General features: G+C 27.4%; 1 protein-coding gene across 1 annotated transcript in view; it reads right to left on the bottom strand.

Annotated features, from left to right (window-relative positions):
• Positions 1 to 684: 684 nt before the first annotated feature.
• Positions 685 to 17441, bottom strand: part of LOC100204287 (ephrin type-A receptor 4-A-like) — a gene marked incomplete at both ends in the record, with an annotated part of 40178 nt that continues 23421 nt past the window's right edge. Inside the window, 5 exon segments of the mRNA NM_001309788.1 lie at positions 685 to 904; positions 1266 to 1420; positions 5146 to 5190; positions 5323 to 5472; positions 13523 to 13627. Of these exon segments, the coding sequence (NP_001296717.1) occupies positions 685 to 904; positions 1266 to 1420; positions 5146 to 5190; positions 5323 to 5472; positions 13523 to 13627 (675 nt within the window).

The following is a 17441-nucleotide window of genomic DNA, read 5'->3' on the forward strand; positions in this document are numbered from 1 at the left end:
ATTGAGACCTCCCTACTGATCAATTTTTACTTGTTATCAACAAAAAAACAACATCTCAAAACAAAAAACAAAAACAAATAAAAAAAATCATAAAAAGTTATAACTTAAGAAATAGTCTATAATACTGATAAGAATAAAAACTTTCAGTCTTTTAAGAATCTGGTTAATTTCAATTCTTTAAAATTTAGGATTTTGTTTATTTTTCACCATAGTATTAAACTTATGTAAGCATATTAAATCCTACTGAATTGTATTAAAACAGTTGCTAAATAATGCACATTTGACTGCAAGCCACATTGGAATCAGACTGTTTATTCATAAATAATATAAAATTATATTTAAAAAGTTCAATTACACTTTTTTTATGAAAAAACTTTCTTTCGCTAACAAAAAAAGTCTTCCAATCAACATTAAATAGATGTTTAGTGCAGGAAAAATTTGTTTTCAACAAGTCCCCTCAAAAACTTGTTAAGAAGATTTTTAGGGGACTAAAATTTGACAGCTTTTAACAGACAGTTTTATTTGTAAAAAATATTTATAAAGTTAAAAAAACATTTAAAAGTAAAACAGTAAAACAATAGACAAGCGCAATGTAAATAAGCAAAGTATATAAAATATAAAATAGATATAAAGTGTACTTAATAAAGTAAATACAATATGAAACCTGAAATATAATTATAAAACCTGATTTCTAATAGTTTCTATGGATTTAAATATTTTTTTGCGATGACCAACTGGCCCAATGCCAAAATCTAAAAGATCTTCTTCAATGATTATACTCTTTACCACTTGTTTAAGTGTAACAAAATCTTTTTCAAGAAAGTTTTTATTATATTTCTCCATTCCAATAGCTTCCAACCATTGGTTAACTGTTTTTAAAGTTGAATAATCAAGACTTCCATCACTAAATCAAACATAAAATTGAATAAGCAAGATTTTTATTTCTTAATCAAACATAAAATTGAATAATCAAGGTTTTCTTCATTAGGCCAAACATAAAATTAAGTCAAAACTGATTTTAAGTTTATACTAAGATTATACTAAGTCCTTTTTTACTAACCTGATTACAACCTTACCCTTGTTACTACCTTACCCCTGTTAGTACCTTAACCTCCTTACTTCCTTAACCTTATTAGTACCATAACTTTGTTACTACCTTAACCTTGTTTCTACCTTAACCTTGTTACTACCTTATGTACTAAATAAAACCAAAAACAGTCTTAAATTTTAAGACTGTTTAAACCGGTTTTTATTAATGTTACTACCTTTTTTTAACTGTTGAAGAATCTTTCTCTTTTAACAATTCAGGATTTTTTATCCAATTTTCAAGTAAAGAAACAACCTCTGAAAACTTTGGTCGCATTAAATGATCTTTTTCCCAACATCGTAACATTAGATTATGTATGATCTTTGGACAACCCTAGAAATACTCAAATGTAAAAACAAATGATCTAGAATGTATTTAATTTTAAATAGTTTAAAGTAATAAATTTTCTGTTTGTAAAACAGGTTTTAATTTTTCAATTGACTCAGATGTTTATTACAATTGTTTTTCATATACATATATAGCTATGTAGATATACAAAGAACACCATATACTATTTCATAACATATAAGAATATCATGTACTTTTTTAACACTCAATCAATTCCAATTTGTTTCTAATTCAACAAAGTCAACCAATTTTCCTAAAATTTACATGATTTTTTCTAATCTCTAAAACAATAAAAGTTCAAAACAAAAAGGTTTCTAGATTAAATGATTGTATTAGGATTTAATAATAACTTAAAGCTAGGATTCCTAACCTCAAGCACACAGATGCCATGCCGTCCACTACTATTAGACTGAGACAATTTTTTTCACAAACACTAACTGAAAATATAATTTGTTTTAATCTGTTAGATTTTTTAAATTGAGTAGCTTGGTTTATTATATTAGCTTGTATATTTGTATGAGAAGTTTCCTAGCTTTTATCCTTGTACTTGTCTAATTGCTAGCCTTATAGTACTCTTCACACTAGAGTCACAAAGTTGCCATTGTGATTGCTGTGACAATCACAATAGTTATGTAGTTGTTTTGCCTCAAAAGACAAATTGCTAGAAGCTTTAATTGCTTTGCAGTTTTTTTTTGTATTTTTTTTTTGCATTTTATTAGTTTTTTAACAATTGTTTTACTTTTTTTTTTATTTGTTTAAGTGGTATTTAATGTTAATATTTGTAGGTTACAAAAATGTATAAATTTAAACAAAAACTTTGTATGAGTTTTTTATTAAAAAAAAACAAAGACCACAAATGAAATGTTGCCAAAAGCAAGAACCACTTTGAATTTAGTTGAAGTAAGGGGAGTGAATTTCACTGATGCCACACCACCTGCCAAAATATAGTGAGAAAAAAGTTATCTAAATCTGTGGTATACTTTAACTCTCAACACCACCTGCCAAAATATAGTGAGAAAAAAGTTATCTGTGGTATACTTTAACTATGAGACTTAATAGAATGACAAGAAACAAAAAAATGAATTTTATTAGATGGCACAAGAGACATTAGCCCTTTAGAGCAGTGCCCATTATAGTATTTATAGAAAAAAGAAAGAGAAGCAACAATGTGATAATGGTTGGCGGTTGGATGCAAGAGCAGATCCAACATGTTTACAATGCCTTTTTGAGCATCATTGAAAGATCCGTCCCAGATATGGTAACAGTATTCCATACAAGGGCAGATTTGAGATTTATAAAGGTAAAGAATAGAATCCAAAGTAAGAAAGTGGCAAACATGATAAAGATATGCAACCTTAGCAGATGCTGATTTGCAATGGATTTGATATATGGTTTCCAAAAAAAGATCAGAAGTAAGAGTTAATCCTACAAGATTAAGGGTAGATAACTCATCGAGTACATTACCATTTATAAATATAGGAAGATCTAGATTATTGAGATACCAAATAGCTGTAAAAAATTGAAATTTACCTGAGTTAAAGGTCACCAGCCACTGTGAGCCCCATGCTGTAACAGAAGTGAGATCCTCTTCAAGCTCAAATGCCTCTTGCAAGCAATCAGAGAGTGTTGGTTTCTTATTAAGACAAGAATAAATGGTAGTATCATCAACGAACAATGCCACCTTAGATGTGAGAATATCTGGAAGATCATTAATGTAAACTAAAAAGAGCATAAAAAATGAAGAGTATTGTCCATCAAAGGCAACTTTAATGCTATGATTGATAAAGAAGGATTCAATAATCTTGAAGATGTTACTTGATACACCATAAGAAGAAAAGTTATGGAGAAGACCAGGATGCCAAAAGCTTTAGAAATGTCAAGAGCAATAGCTTTAACCTCTCCACATCTATCTGATGCACGATAAACCTATTGGTTATTACTGTTAGTAAATCAGCTGTAGAGCGAGAAGATTGAAATCCATACTGATGATCAGAAAGTAAGTTGTTAGATTCAAGATGAAAGGTTAAGTATTTGTTAATTAAAGGCTCAAAAACCTTGCTTATGATAGGAAGAAGACTAATGGGACGGTAGTTAGACGAATCAGATCGCTCTCCAGAATTTTTTAAAATAGGGATAACAGATGCCACTTTTCTGCAGGCTGAAAAACAAGATTCAGATAGGCACGTTAAAGAGTTTTGAAAGTATAGACTATACTCTGATAAGTCTATACTTTCGAAACTCTTTAACAAGTGCTTATCTGAATCTTGTTTTTCAGCCTGCTGGAAAGCGGCATCTGTTATCCCTATTTTCAAAAACTCTGGAGAACAATCTGACTTGTTTAACTGCTGTCCCAATAGTCTTTTAATATAGAGTTGTTCATCAAAATTCGAGTAAAATTGGCTGCTAGATAACACTATGATGGAAGCATTTTATAAAACTTCTTAGCAAAATCTTAGCAAGCTCAACTCATGGAGAATAATAAACATTTTGGCCATTAAATATGTACAAACTTATAAAAAAGTATGTACAATATATAAATATGTACAAACTTATAAAAATAACTAATAAAAATAAAAGTTTATAATTTGTTATTTGTTTTTATTTTTTTTTTCCTTTTTGTTATTTGTTAAACTACTTGTTTTATAAGGAAATTTTTTAAGTTCAGATCATTTTTTAAGTAAAGCAGTAAGAGAATATTTAAAAAAAAAATAGTGTTATTAAAAACATTAGGTGTATGAGAACAAACTAAATAAAAAATTTTAATATCTCAAAAAAGTTGACAAATTTTTTTTTAACAAGATAACCTTTCAATAATGATTACCATGGTTAAAAACCTTTGTCTAACTATAATTATAACTATATATGTCTAACTAACTATACCTATAATTAAATTGCGAGTTTTTTTTTTCTTTTCTCGTAGGTAACTTCACAATGTCAACAACAATAAAAGTATGATTTAATAATTAACATTAAAAATGGACTTGATAGAACATATCTATTATTAATTTTTTCTTGTTTTCTTAAAGTTTATGATTTCTTTATAATACTTAGGTAAAGAAAAAAATGCCATTAATGTAGAGCTCTTTACACCTTCTCATTGTCAAATCATTAAGCAAACTACTGCTTAGTGATTGGAACAAACAATAATCTGTTAGCGCTATGTCAAATGAGTGAATAACAGATCTGCTGGATCTGGGTCTAACTTGCAACATTAAGTCACTGTTATGAAAGCATTTAAATCAGTGATTTGGTATCACTTCAGACACTGAACCCTGATCTATTCTATGAGGTTTTGGCTGCTGAGTGACAAGAACTAAAAGTCCTAAAGCACTGTAAAGTACTGTACATCATCTTTAATATTGTCCATTTTTCAAAAAATACAGAAATTGCAATGCAGAAATTTTAAATGGTCTATAGGCCATTTTACGACCTAAATATATTTAAATCATGGAAGAATTTATGAATTAATAAACATTTATGAATTAATAAACATTTATGAATTAATAAACATTTATGAATTAATAAATATTTATGAATTAATAAACACTTATGAATTAATAAGCACGAAAAATGATTCTTTATTAATAAAAACTATTGCTTAGTAATTAAAGATGTGAAAACATTTATTAACATAAATAACTTGTTATTTCATGGCTGTCTAAAAGTTGAGATCCTAGCACCATTGAAACAACCATTTTACTTTTACATACCATGGGAGGAGGTAACCTATATCCAGAATTAATTCGTTCAAGTACCTAAAATTAAAATAAAATGAATTAAAATCTATACTATCTAAAGAATAAAAAAGTATCTTGAAAATTCTAAATAATAAAAAGATTTAAAAATTAATTTAGGATTTAAACTTGACTGCATAAAATTTAATTTACCAAATAATTTCCCCAGTCCCAGTATGGTCTTTCTCCATAAGATACGATCTCCCATAAAAGCACACCATAAGACCACATATCAGAAGCACTAGTAAATTTTTTATACTGAACACATTCAGGTGCAGTCCATCGAACAGGGATTTTGCCGCCCTAAAAAAAAATACATTATCATAAATTTATGCAAATTCAAATTTTTGTTATCTTGCTCTATAATTTTCATCTTTTCTTTTCCAGTAACACCCAACTCTAATAGTGGTTGCTTGCAGCCTTGTTGGGAGTGAAGATGTTGAAAAAAAATTGAAAAAAAATATTTAGTGCAAATATCAAGATAAATTTTTATTTGCTAAAAAAAGTTGATAAAAATAAGATAATGTATATTAATTTTTAAACATCAAATGTTGTTACAAATGTTTGCTAGAATAATCTAATTCCAAAAGGAAATATTTTTAAAATAAATTTATCAAACAAAAATTGTGTGAACTTTTTATTAAACTTAAAATTGATAAAATTTTTTCTAATAAAAAACTACTAATTACATCGTATTAATATAAGTGACGTAAATTATAAAAGTTTGCCATGTAGAAGGGCTTCAAAACTAGTGGCCTTAGGTACAATAAGCTTTTTTGTACCAGGGCCACTAGCTATTATGCCTGGAATGGTTATCCTAAAACAACCAGTAAAAAAAAGAAGCTCTGACCAATCAAAATTCAACAATCTATCTCGTTATCAAACAAACTCTTTATCTGAGAAACGCACATATGGCCCTAGGTACAAGCAAACTATATGGCTTTTTGTACAAGAGTTGATAGCCTTATGAAAAATTTCATCAATTAACAAACCCGGATTGAGAGGAAACTTATTGAACATTGCATTTAGTACTTAAGTAACAAACAATAATATACAAGAACTTATAGATAAGCATTTCCTCTGGGATTGTGAAACAATCTTGCTAAAGCAACACTCTTTGAGAATCAAAATAAGATATAAAATTAAAAAATTTTGAACTTATCACCCGACTGAGATGCATGATTTTATAGTTATCAAATAAAGTCGGGTGGCCATAGGTACAAGGAAGCCCTAGGTACATGAGTTTCCCTTACTGTTTAAAAACAGAACGAAGAGGAAATTAACATCGTAAAAATAATGTGTAAAACAAAAATAAGTCTATAAACAACCAACAAAAATTCAAAAATCATCATGGCTTTCCTTGATTAAACTATTCTTTGCATTTTCTTGTAGAAAGAACAAAAAAGTATTTGTTTGAAAGAATAAGAAAGTTACTATCAAAAGCCTGAGTGGGACAAGGTGGTCACCAAGAGCCATTTCTATTAAAAATTTACATGCAAAATTATAGTCATATCTTTGAGACCTTAGAATTAATTGTTCTGGATAAAGATGAATAAACTGTTTCAGATAAATGTCAGACACTAAATTAAGATATTACAAATTTAAAGAAAATAAAAAGATCTATCCATTTTTTAGACCTCCATTTCTCATTGTTCTTTGTTTACAAAAATGTTCTTTATTTACAAAAATTGTGTTTAATTGCTCTTTGCAAGCAACCACTGTTAGAGTTGGAAGCTACTGGGCAAAAAAAAAAAAAGGAAGTTTAAATAGCATAATAACAATTAACAGACGACTTAAAAGTTTGCAAATTATATGAATCAGGAAATCAGGATTAAGGAAGCAAATTTCAAAGAACTGATGCTCAAGGAAAAAAACTAGACAAATAATATTTTTGGAGTTATAGTAAAAGGATAAGACTTAATTGAATAACACGAGAATGAATTTTAGTAGATGGCACAAAAGACATTAACTCTTTTAAAGCAGCACCATTAAAGTATTTATAAAAAAGAGAAAAAGAAGCAACTTTATGACAATGTTGAAGCTTAGCTGTAATGGCAGGTCAAACTATGTTTACAATAAACTTCTGCACCTTGTCTAGAAGAGAAAAGACATCAATCGATGATCCGCTAGAAATAATTTTGCAATGGATTTGATCTACAAATAATAATCGTGCAATGAATTTGCAATGGATTTGCATATGGTTTCAAGAAAGATTGAAAGTAAGATTTAATCGTAGAAGGTGAAGGGTAGATGACTCATCAAGTACATTACTGTTCATAAATATAGGAAGATCTAGATAGTTGCAACAACAATTAGCTGAAAAAAAAATTGAGTTTTATCTGAGTTAAAGTTTACCAATCACTAAGAGCCACTTCATGCTGTAGCAGAAGTGAGATTATTTTCAAGCTCAAATGTCCCTCCAAGCAATTATAGAGTGTTGGCTTCTTATCAAAACAAAAATAAATGGTAGTACCATCAGCAAATAATGCCACCTTAGATGTGAGAATTTCTTGGAGATTGTTAATAGAAATTAAAAAAAGTATTGGACCAAAGATATAATCTTGAGGAACCACTGCAGTTACAAAAAATGAAGAAAAGTGCTGTCCATCGAGGAGAACCTTTATACTATGATTGGTAAAGAAGGGTTCAATAGTTTTAAAAATGTTACCTGATACACAATAAGAAGATAGCTTATGGAGAAGATCAGCATGCCAAACTTTATTAAAGGTTTTAGAAATGTCCAGAGCAATAGCCTTAACCTCTCCACATCATTCTAATGCACAACAAAAGCTATCAGTTATAAACGTTAATAAATCACCAGTAGAACTTATTCGATTCAAGATGAGAGATTAAGTGTTTGTTAATTAAAGACTCAAAAACCTAGCTTATGATAGGAAGAAGACTAATGGGACAGTAGTTAAACAAGTCAGATTGCTCTCCAGAATTTTTGAAAATAGAGATAACAAATGTCACTTTCCAGCAGACTTGAAAAAAAGATTCTGACAAGCTCTTAAAAAGTTTTGAAAGTATATATGACAGCTCCAGAGAACACTTCTGCAAGACTACAACAGGTATGTTGTTTGGATCACAAGCTGTAGAAGTCTAAGCAGGAAATGACTTTAGATACAGAAGCTGGAGTGATATTAATGTCAATCAATGGATCAACCTGTTTGTCAGCTATATCAGGTAGGATGTGACTAGTGGAATCAAGAGATGAGATTGATGAAAAGTTCTTAGCAAACAATTCAGCTTTGTCTTTAGGTAAAGTAACAAAACTTAAACCATTCAAGAGAGGTGGAATAATAGATTTGTCCTTAATATAAAAAACTGTTAAAGATTCTCCAGAAGTTTCTGAGAGAGATGGAATAACAGATTTCGTGACCTGTTTCTAGCAATAGTAAACAGATGTCTGTTTTCTGAAGGTATGTTGCTTTCAATATATTTAAAATACAACTAATAATATAAAATTACGTACGTTCTTAACAAATTAATAAAAAGTTAATGTATTGCAACAGCAAAGATATCCGGTGGAAAAATCAGCTGGTGACTAGTTAGCGATACTTGTAACAATAAAGACAGAGATTTGGCTATGAGGATTGTTAGCCACAACTCGTAATAATAAAGACAGCAATTTGGACATAAGGATTAATAACAAAAATAGCTAGCAACAAACAACAAATTTTACATTCTATGTTTATATATTTCCTATTCAAATTCATCCTTTAAATTCATTTTTAATTTATATATTACTTATTCAAATTCAGTATATACTGTTATTATTATTATTACATATTATTAATTTATAAACTTACTTGCTCCTAAACAAACTGACACAATACATTTAATATCAATACCAGATTTTTATTTATACCACCCAAATTTTTATCATTTTTTGCTTGGGGTTTTTAACTTTTTTTAATTTTTATTATTTTAGTAGTTTATCTGAAACAACCATGTTGACAGCTACATAACTACCATATGTAACTATCAATTAGATACAGACTAGTTGTTAAGATAATATAACAATAACAATAGCGCTAGATAAAATGCTGTGGTGTGTATACGCACCACAGCTTTTTAGCCGACTACCTGTATAGTTATTTTTTAACAAGTTACAATATTGTTTTTACCTGTATTATTATGCATATATATTATGTAATTTAAAGTTTTAAAAATATTGTTTTCACTACTTTATTAGTTATTTAGGTTCAAGAAGTTCTAAAGGTCATAAATCATAGAACATTGCTGTATAGCATTGAACCAGGAAGTTCACACCTCTTTCCTTACCAATGATACCTATATGGTCAGAGCTGGTTTTGAACCATGAACCACCAGTTTTGAAGCCAGAACTCTAACAACTACACCAGGACTGCTTTAAAATTGCTAACTAAAAACAAGCAATATACTAGCATAATAAAAATAGTAAAATTAAATAAATATTATAATAAATTTAAAAGTAAAAATATTTGTTGTTATGTTGTAGCTAGCTACAATGCTACAATATGTAGCTAACGATGTATCATAGTAATACATTTGTTTCAAAGTTGCAATATGTAGATAGCAAAATGTCATAATAAAATAGCTGTTACAAGTTTATTTATCATCATAAATATATTAGATCCAATACTATAAATTGAAATTTTTATGAAGTAAAAGACAAATGAAACAAAGTACAAAAAAAAATTGCTTAAAAATGCTGTGTAAAGTTCCTTTTTCTGTTTTTCTTTTTCTTCAACTGTTTCATAGGTTTTTTTTAATTTAGAGACTTAGAGGTAGTATATTTTTTCATGATTTCTGTAAATAAACACTCTCTGTGATAAAGATTGTCAGTATATTCCCCAGGTAAAACGATCATGTATTTGAGGCAATATTTTTGTCACTGTTTAAAAATACATTGACACTTTTTCGATGTTTTATCAGAAAACAATATTTTTTTTGTTACTAGTTTTTAAAAAAATTGTACAAGTTAATAATTCTCACAAGATGATACTGTATTATTAAAACTGTATATCAAAACTGCATTATGCATATTTTATTAACTGCACAAGAAATAGTAAAAGTTATATCATCAGTATAAGCTTTTTACAGTATATCAGCACTAAGAGGGTTGTTAAAGCGAAAAGATGTTAAAGCAAAGTCAATCTAAAAATTTTTTAACTACACATCATGGTTTTTATGTTTGCTATTAAAATGTTGCAATAAATTAACTTTTTAATAATAATTTAAGTTAATATTTTATTAATAATTCTATATTATTAATTGTGCTACTTTAAATATATTAAAAGTAATACATTGGCTGACTTGAATAGAGAGAGTCAATTTCTATTCAAGTCAGCCAATGTACCTCAGTATTCATACATTGATTGATCATACATTGACAGTTTATGTATGGACAGACTAAAAGTCTATTATTTTTATTTAGTACTATTTATTTAAAATTTTTTAACTTTTATCTAACTTATTCTCTACAAAATATATTTTGCTCTTTTTACATTGATTTTTATAAATTTTTATTTATATACTTGTCATACGCTATATACAATTCAAACTTCCAACTTTTATAATTATACATTATAAATTTTCTTTAGAGGAAATTAGATATAGAATGTCAATTTTGGTATAGAGGCTTGATGTTATACAGTTATATACACTTAGATACATAATACCAAATGAAGCTGGGGCTGCCATAGCTAATACTTGTGTACATATATATAAATTGGTAGAAAATCACTTAAAAAACATTTTTCATTTAACACTGTTTTTCATCAATAAAGACTCATCAAAAATGAAAATCTTTTTCAGCCGTCTCAATTGCGAATCAAATGTTTATTCGTCTCCGAAAAGCTTTACGTAGCCGCAGACTAGTTTTATGGAAAACACTGTACCTTGCATACATTCATCCACATCTAGATTTTGCAGTACAGTTCTGGTTTCCTGACCTAAAAAAAGATATTGTGATGATGGAGAAAGTGCAAAGGCGTGTAACAAATATAATATCTGAGATAAAACATTTACCATATGAGGAAAGATTACAAAAGCTGAAACTAACATCGCTTGAGGATCGCAGGAAATGAGGCAACCTAATCCAGCAGTTTAAACTTACTCAACAGATTGACAAAGTTAACTTTCATTTCCCTCAAATTCTACTAAATTCAAAAACAAATTACAATCTTCGTGGACATAATTAGCGATTAATGCCTCAACTAGTCAAAGGTTGCATTGAGAAAACTTTTTTACAAATAGAGCAACAAAACACTGGAACGCTCTTTCACAGCAAGCAGTTGATTCACCATCTGTATATTTGTTTAAAGAATTTTTATTGTAATTTTCTTGACCAGCTGCTTTCTGCAGCTTAACTGTGTCAACATAGAGGAGCCTGATGTAGCTACTCTTCATTGGTTTAAATTACATTTACACTACAAGATGTACATAGAATTGTTTTTGTATTCTTTAATATAAAATGATAGGGCATGGGTTATTTTAATGCACACTTGTACTTATATGGACTTGAACTAATTTTTAAAAATAAATAAATAAAAATAAAAATAATATGTAAATATATATATATATATATATATATATATATATATATATATATATATATATATATATATATATATATATATATATATATACACACACACATATATATATATATATATATATATATATATATATATATATATATATATATATATATATATATATATATGTATATATATAATTATATATATATATATATATATATATATATATATATATATATATATATATATATATATGTATATATATATATATATATATATATATATATATGTATGTTGTATGTATATCCTTGATGATTTGAATTATAATAAAACTTATCCTACAGGTTCTCATCCTGCTTGCATATAGGGTCTTCCGAAAATGCATAAAGTGAGGTCTTCTGGTCATGATATATACTTTCAACCTATTGTATCATCTGTTGACACTTAAAATTTTCATTTGGCTTGATTTCTTCAAGATTTATTATCTCCATTAATAATGTCTAAATTTTGTACTAAAATTCTTTCAAATTGGTTAAAGAAGAAAACAAAGCAAATCTATTTAAAATTTTTCTTGTATCTTTAGATATCCCAAAAAAAACAATACAAATCTTAAAATTAACAAAAGATAATTTTAAAAAACTCTTTCTTTTTGCAACAGCACAAACGCATTTTTACTTTAAAGGACAGGTTTATGACCAAACTGATGGCCTTGCTATGAGTTATCCATCAGCACCTGTACTTGCTGATCTGTTTATGGGTCATTTTGAAGAAAAATAGGTCAAATCTTACAATGGAGTGAAGTCGTTGTTTTACAAATGTTATTTAGATGACATTTTTGCTGCTTTCCCCTCAGTAAACCATGCATTTTTATTCTTGGATTGCATCAACAAAAAAACTCTTTAATATCTTTACCATGGAAAAGGATGAAAACTCAAAAATATATACTTGAGTTTTATATATGTAAGTCAAACAGTTCAACAATTACAACAGTTTTTCATAAAATAAAATAAAAGATGTAAATCCTATTGTATTGGCAAAACTACGTGCCACTTAAAGACACAAATGATTGGACACTACAGAAGGGATAAAAACTCTCTTATTTATAAATAAAGCGATAAATGCTTTTCAACTTTCAATCATGCTAATAACAAAATTGAATTAAAAAATAAATAAAGTGATCATATAGGATGAGAAAAACCAAATATGAATAAACAAGTAAATCATGTTAAAATGACTCATACTATTTAAAATAATTTACCGGTTCTTTTGTTATATTTGAGACTTGTTAAATGATTTTTAGTAATTTTTTTTTATATAGGAAGTTTGTAATCAATTTTATGGCTTTTAATATGTTTATTTTTACAATTATATTTTATACCGTTTTAAACAAATATATTATAACTAATGATGACTATATATAGTAGAAACACTTCTTGAAATTAAATAATAAAATGTTTTAAAATAAAATTAAAAAAACTGTCTTATTTTTAAAAGTATTTTCACATTTTGCAGAAGAAGTTTTGGAAATTAATTTTAATTAATTAACTATTGACTAATAATAATAAATGAAATTATCTTATATTGAAAAAACCATCTAAAATCCTTCTTGATGAATCTTTTAAAAACCTGAAGAGTTGAAAAAAAAAGTTACATAAAAAAGCATGTGTTAGTAAAAAGTGTTTTTAATACTTTATTATTGCTCTGTTCTTCAAGAACTACATATATTTATCTTCTATACTTTTCTTTTTTTTTATAATAACTATTGACTTAATAAAATGAAGCAATTTTAAAATAAAATATATTATAAAAATAAAAATGTTGAAAACCTTTGTTTCATAGGTATCATCAATATTGATTTTACGACTCATTCCAAAATCTGCCACCTTACAACAATAATCTTCATTAACCAATATGTTGCGTGCAGCAAGATCCTTAATATAAACAACATATAAGATTGTTCACATAATGGATATACAAATTCTCATGATTGTAAATAAACCAATTAATAAAACATTTCGATTAAAACCTTAACTAACTTTACTCAATATTAGAATGTAATTAAACAAGAGAGTGGCATAACAACCCTAGTCTCAAGAGAGTGTACTAAAATTTTGTAATTGGCATTACAAAATATTAGGATTATCAAAACTTTTTATAAAAAATAAATAGCTTTGAAAAAGTAATTGTATTGCTTTATATTCTAAAAATAAAAACAACGACTACAAACAACTTAAAATAACTACAAACAACTTAAAATAACTACAAGGTACGTTTTAAAACTACTAAAGTAGTTTTTAAAATTAGTAAATTATTAAAGTGTCTCTAACAATATGGCCACCCACTGTATGTACACTCATTTACATTTTCTACCTATTTATCAGTTGTTGTATCAAAAATGAAGCAATAGGTTTTTTGCTTGTAGAATAAGTATATATAAAATCTTTATATTATAAACAACTAATATATGGATATATCTTAATTTATTGTAATTTAAAATTTTTTGATGTGATTATTTTGGGGAATTTTCTCCTGCTACCAAAACAAATCTGGTTTAAATACTTTAAATAGAAAGTGAAAAAAGAAAAAATTTCGTGTATGTAATCTTAAATTGAACAATCTTTTCATTCTTGAAGTATGATGATGTAATCATGTAAGATGATGTAATCATGTATGATGATGTAATCATGTATGATGATCATGTAATTTTATTGAATAATTAAATTAAGTCATAGCACTTTATCTATTCCAGAAGATACAGAGTGCATTAGTGTAAATAATGAGATGTATGCTAAATTATTTTAAAAAGGTTCACCTTGTTTCAGTGGTTTTGTCAAGGAAGAGATTGTCTTGCATCTTGTAAAAGTATGCTATATTTTCCTACCTACATTAAATCACAACTTTCATCTGTATTGACTGAATTACAGCAAATTAAATATAACGAGAAACCTTTTTTTTTCAGCCAATATTATAAATTATTCACTCATATTATGATATACTTCTATGCAGTCATACCAACTTTAGTGTGAAGAAGCCTTTACCATCAATCTTGTTATTGATGCTCTAAACTATGCAAAACATTTAAAATTAGAAGGTAAGACATCTCAAGACATTTGCTTGATTTTTGATGAAATGTACTAGTAAAAATGTGAAGAGTATTGTGTTGGAGAGATTTGATGAATTGGTTTTGATGAGTCTGGAGAATTGTATAAGGAATAGTTTTTTTTATAATAGTTGGCCTAAAACAAAGCATTTCATATGTGATTTTTACCCAATACTTATGTTTCCATAGTCCTAAACTCAAAAAAATTGTTCCAAAAGTTTATAATTGAACTTAATTTATTGTAATTTAAAATTAAATTTTTTAATCTATTTCAACAAAACCTAAATTTTGGTATCAGTTTAAAATAAAATTTTGATTGAAACCAATACTGAAACATATATATATATATATATATATATATATATATATATATATATATATATATATATATATATATATATATATATACAAACATACATACATTGTTTTGTGACAAGGAGTAGTTTCGGTTGATCACTATATATATATATACTTCCTTAATAATATTGAACTATATATCATACTTCCTTAATAGTTTTAACAGAATACTGTTTTTAGTATTTAACAGCAATTGTAACAATTGTGTAATTGTGCAAGTAAATGTTATACTGCTACAATAAGGAGTAATTTGGATCCTGATGATCCTCTTCCTTACCGCTTTGAAGAAAAGTGCAACTTTTTCAAACAGTTTATTGTATTATGTTTTATATGATAATATAATAATTTTTGAAAAAGTAGGGTAATACTGAAATAATATAAGTACAAAATAATGAATGGAATTGTTCTATTACATCAACCTCAGAAGTTTTATTATAAAACAGGGATGCTTGGGCAAAACTACCCTAAAACTTGATTTACTCCCATTCCAATAACAATTTTCCAAACAGATTAAAATGAATTAAAAAATAAAAAAAATAAAAGTAGATCAATTAGTTCTAAAAAAACTTATTATTTAACTAAAAAAATTGTCTACCTTAACAGATAAACAACAAAAGAGTTATGATGGCTCTAACTGAGATTTAAAATAGGCTACCTAGACTTTTGCCAATGTTTTAGCTGATATTACTAATAAATATCTAACCCATGATATCAAGCACCACTTTCTTTTGAACAATTATTTTTTTGGTGATTATAATTAGTTGGGTTTGGGTTTTTTAGATGACAATACTGAATGTGATCCTACTTATGAAGATGAAAGTCCAGATACTAGTAGGTCTATTACTTATCATTGTTACTAAGTATACTTATTACCATCAGATGTAATAATAAACAATATAAAAAGTTATAAAAATTAGTGCTTTATTAGGTACAAATAAAATGTTTACAAAATGTAGGTTACTCATAAGAAAACCATTTTAATTAAACAAACATCATTGGTGTTTCCTTTTTATTTCTGTTACTTAGAATCAAACTGGAAAAGTCTTTGTAATAATCCTTTATGTTGTAGATGATGACAATCCAGATGAACTATGACCAAAGAAGAGCAAAACATCCTGGATGTAAAAAAACATGAAGATGTAGCTAATGGGAAAGAAATACAGCTCATAAAAACCGAATTGATGGTAAAGCTTATGTTAGTAGGAAATATATATAAATTTTTTTTAATGTTGTTTACCTCTCTAAGGCTGAAAGGGCCACTAAAATCGCAGAGGCTACTTTTTTTTTGGTTTTAACTCTTTCTCTCCTCCTTGACAAACAAGGCTGCTGCATGGAGAGATAAGTTAAGTGTGGCACTATCAGGGATGTGGTGGGGATCAAACTCAGAATTTCTTGCTTTGAAAGCAAAGAAAAAGTGGTACTGGTGTAGTGGTAGAAACAAGCACTCTACTACTACACAACTACCACAGAAACCTTGACAAGTGAGTTTGCAAAAAATTATTCCTTTGTACTCTTGCAGGGTGGCCAGCCAAAAGCTAATTTAAAATTCCAAGAAATTTCCAGGACTTTTCAAGAATAATTTGGGGTTTTTCAAAAATAAATTGATCTTTTCTTGACCAGAAAAAAACAAAATATGTTGTCTTCAAAATATGCTTTATATATAAACATAAATATATGTTGTAGTATAGTTGTATATAGTATGGTACAAGTTAAAAAACATTTTATATGTATATAGATACACTAGGTTATCAAACACTTCTGTTTAATCTTTTTTTTAGATTGTTAAATTTTTTTTAGTGAAATATCACTAAAAAAAACTTGAACAATCGGAAAAAGATATTTTCTTCTGCTTCAATGCTTAACTTCTCTGCATCAGTTTTGAAAACTTTGATGCATTTTGCAAAAAATTTTTCTGTTTCTTTATAATTACAAATTCTTCATCAATCAATTTAAGTTTGTTGCTTACTTTGTCTACCTTTAACAGATCCTTATTTTCCTTCAACACTGAACTGTACTGTTTTATGCTAACCTTCAGCTTTTTAAAAGATCACTGGAAAGCTCATACTGATGAATAACAATGTCAAAGGAATTGATGTGGTCATAAACCATTCTTTGGGAAACAAGCTGCACATTATTTCTGCCTAAGTAACCAGAGCTAAAGATTGAAGATCCTCAATAGCAGGCTGTGCTGATTTATAGTTTAGATATTTTTTTTTAATTAAGAGAACTTTTATGCAAGTTACTGATAGAACACAGCCAATTAATTTGCTAAAAGCTTTCCAAAATTC

This window comes from Hydra vulgaris, chromosome 06 (assembly GCF_038396675.1).
Source record: "Hydra vulgaris chromosome 06, alternate assembly HydraT2T_AEP".
In the NCBI taxonomy this organism is placed as follows: domain Eukaryota; kingdom Metazoa; phylum Cnidaria; class Hydrozoa; order Anthoathecata; family Hydridae; genus Hydra; species Hydra vulgaris.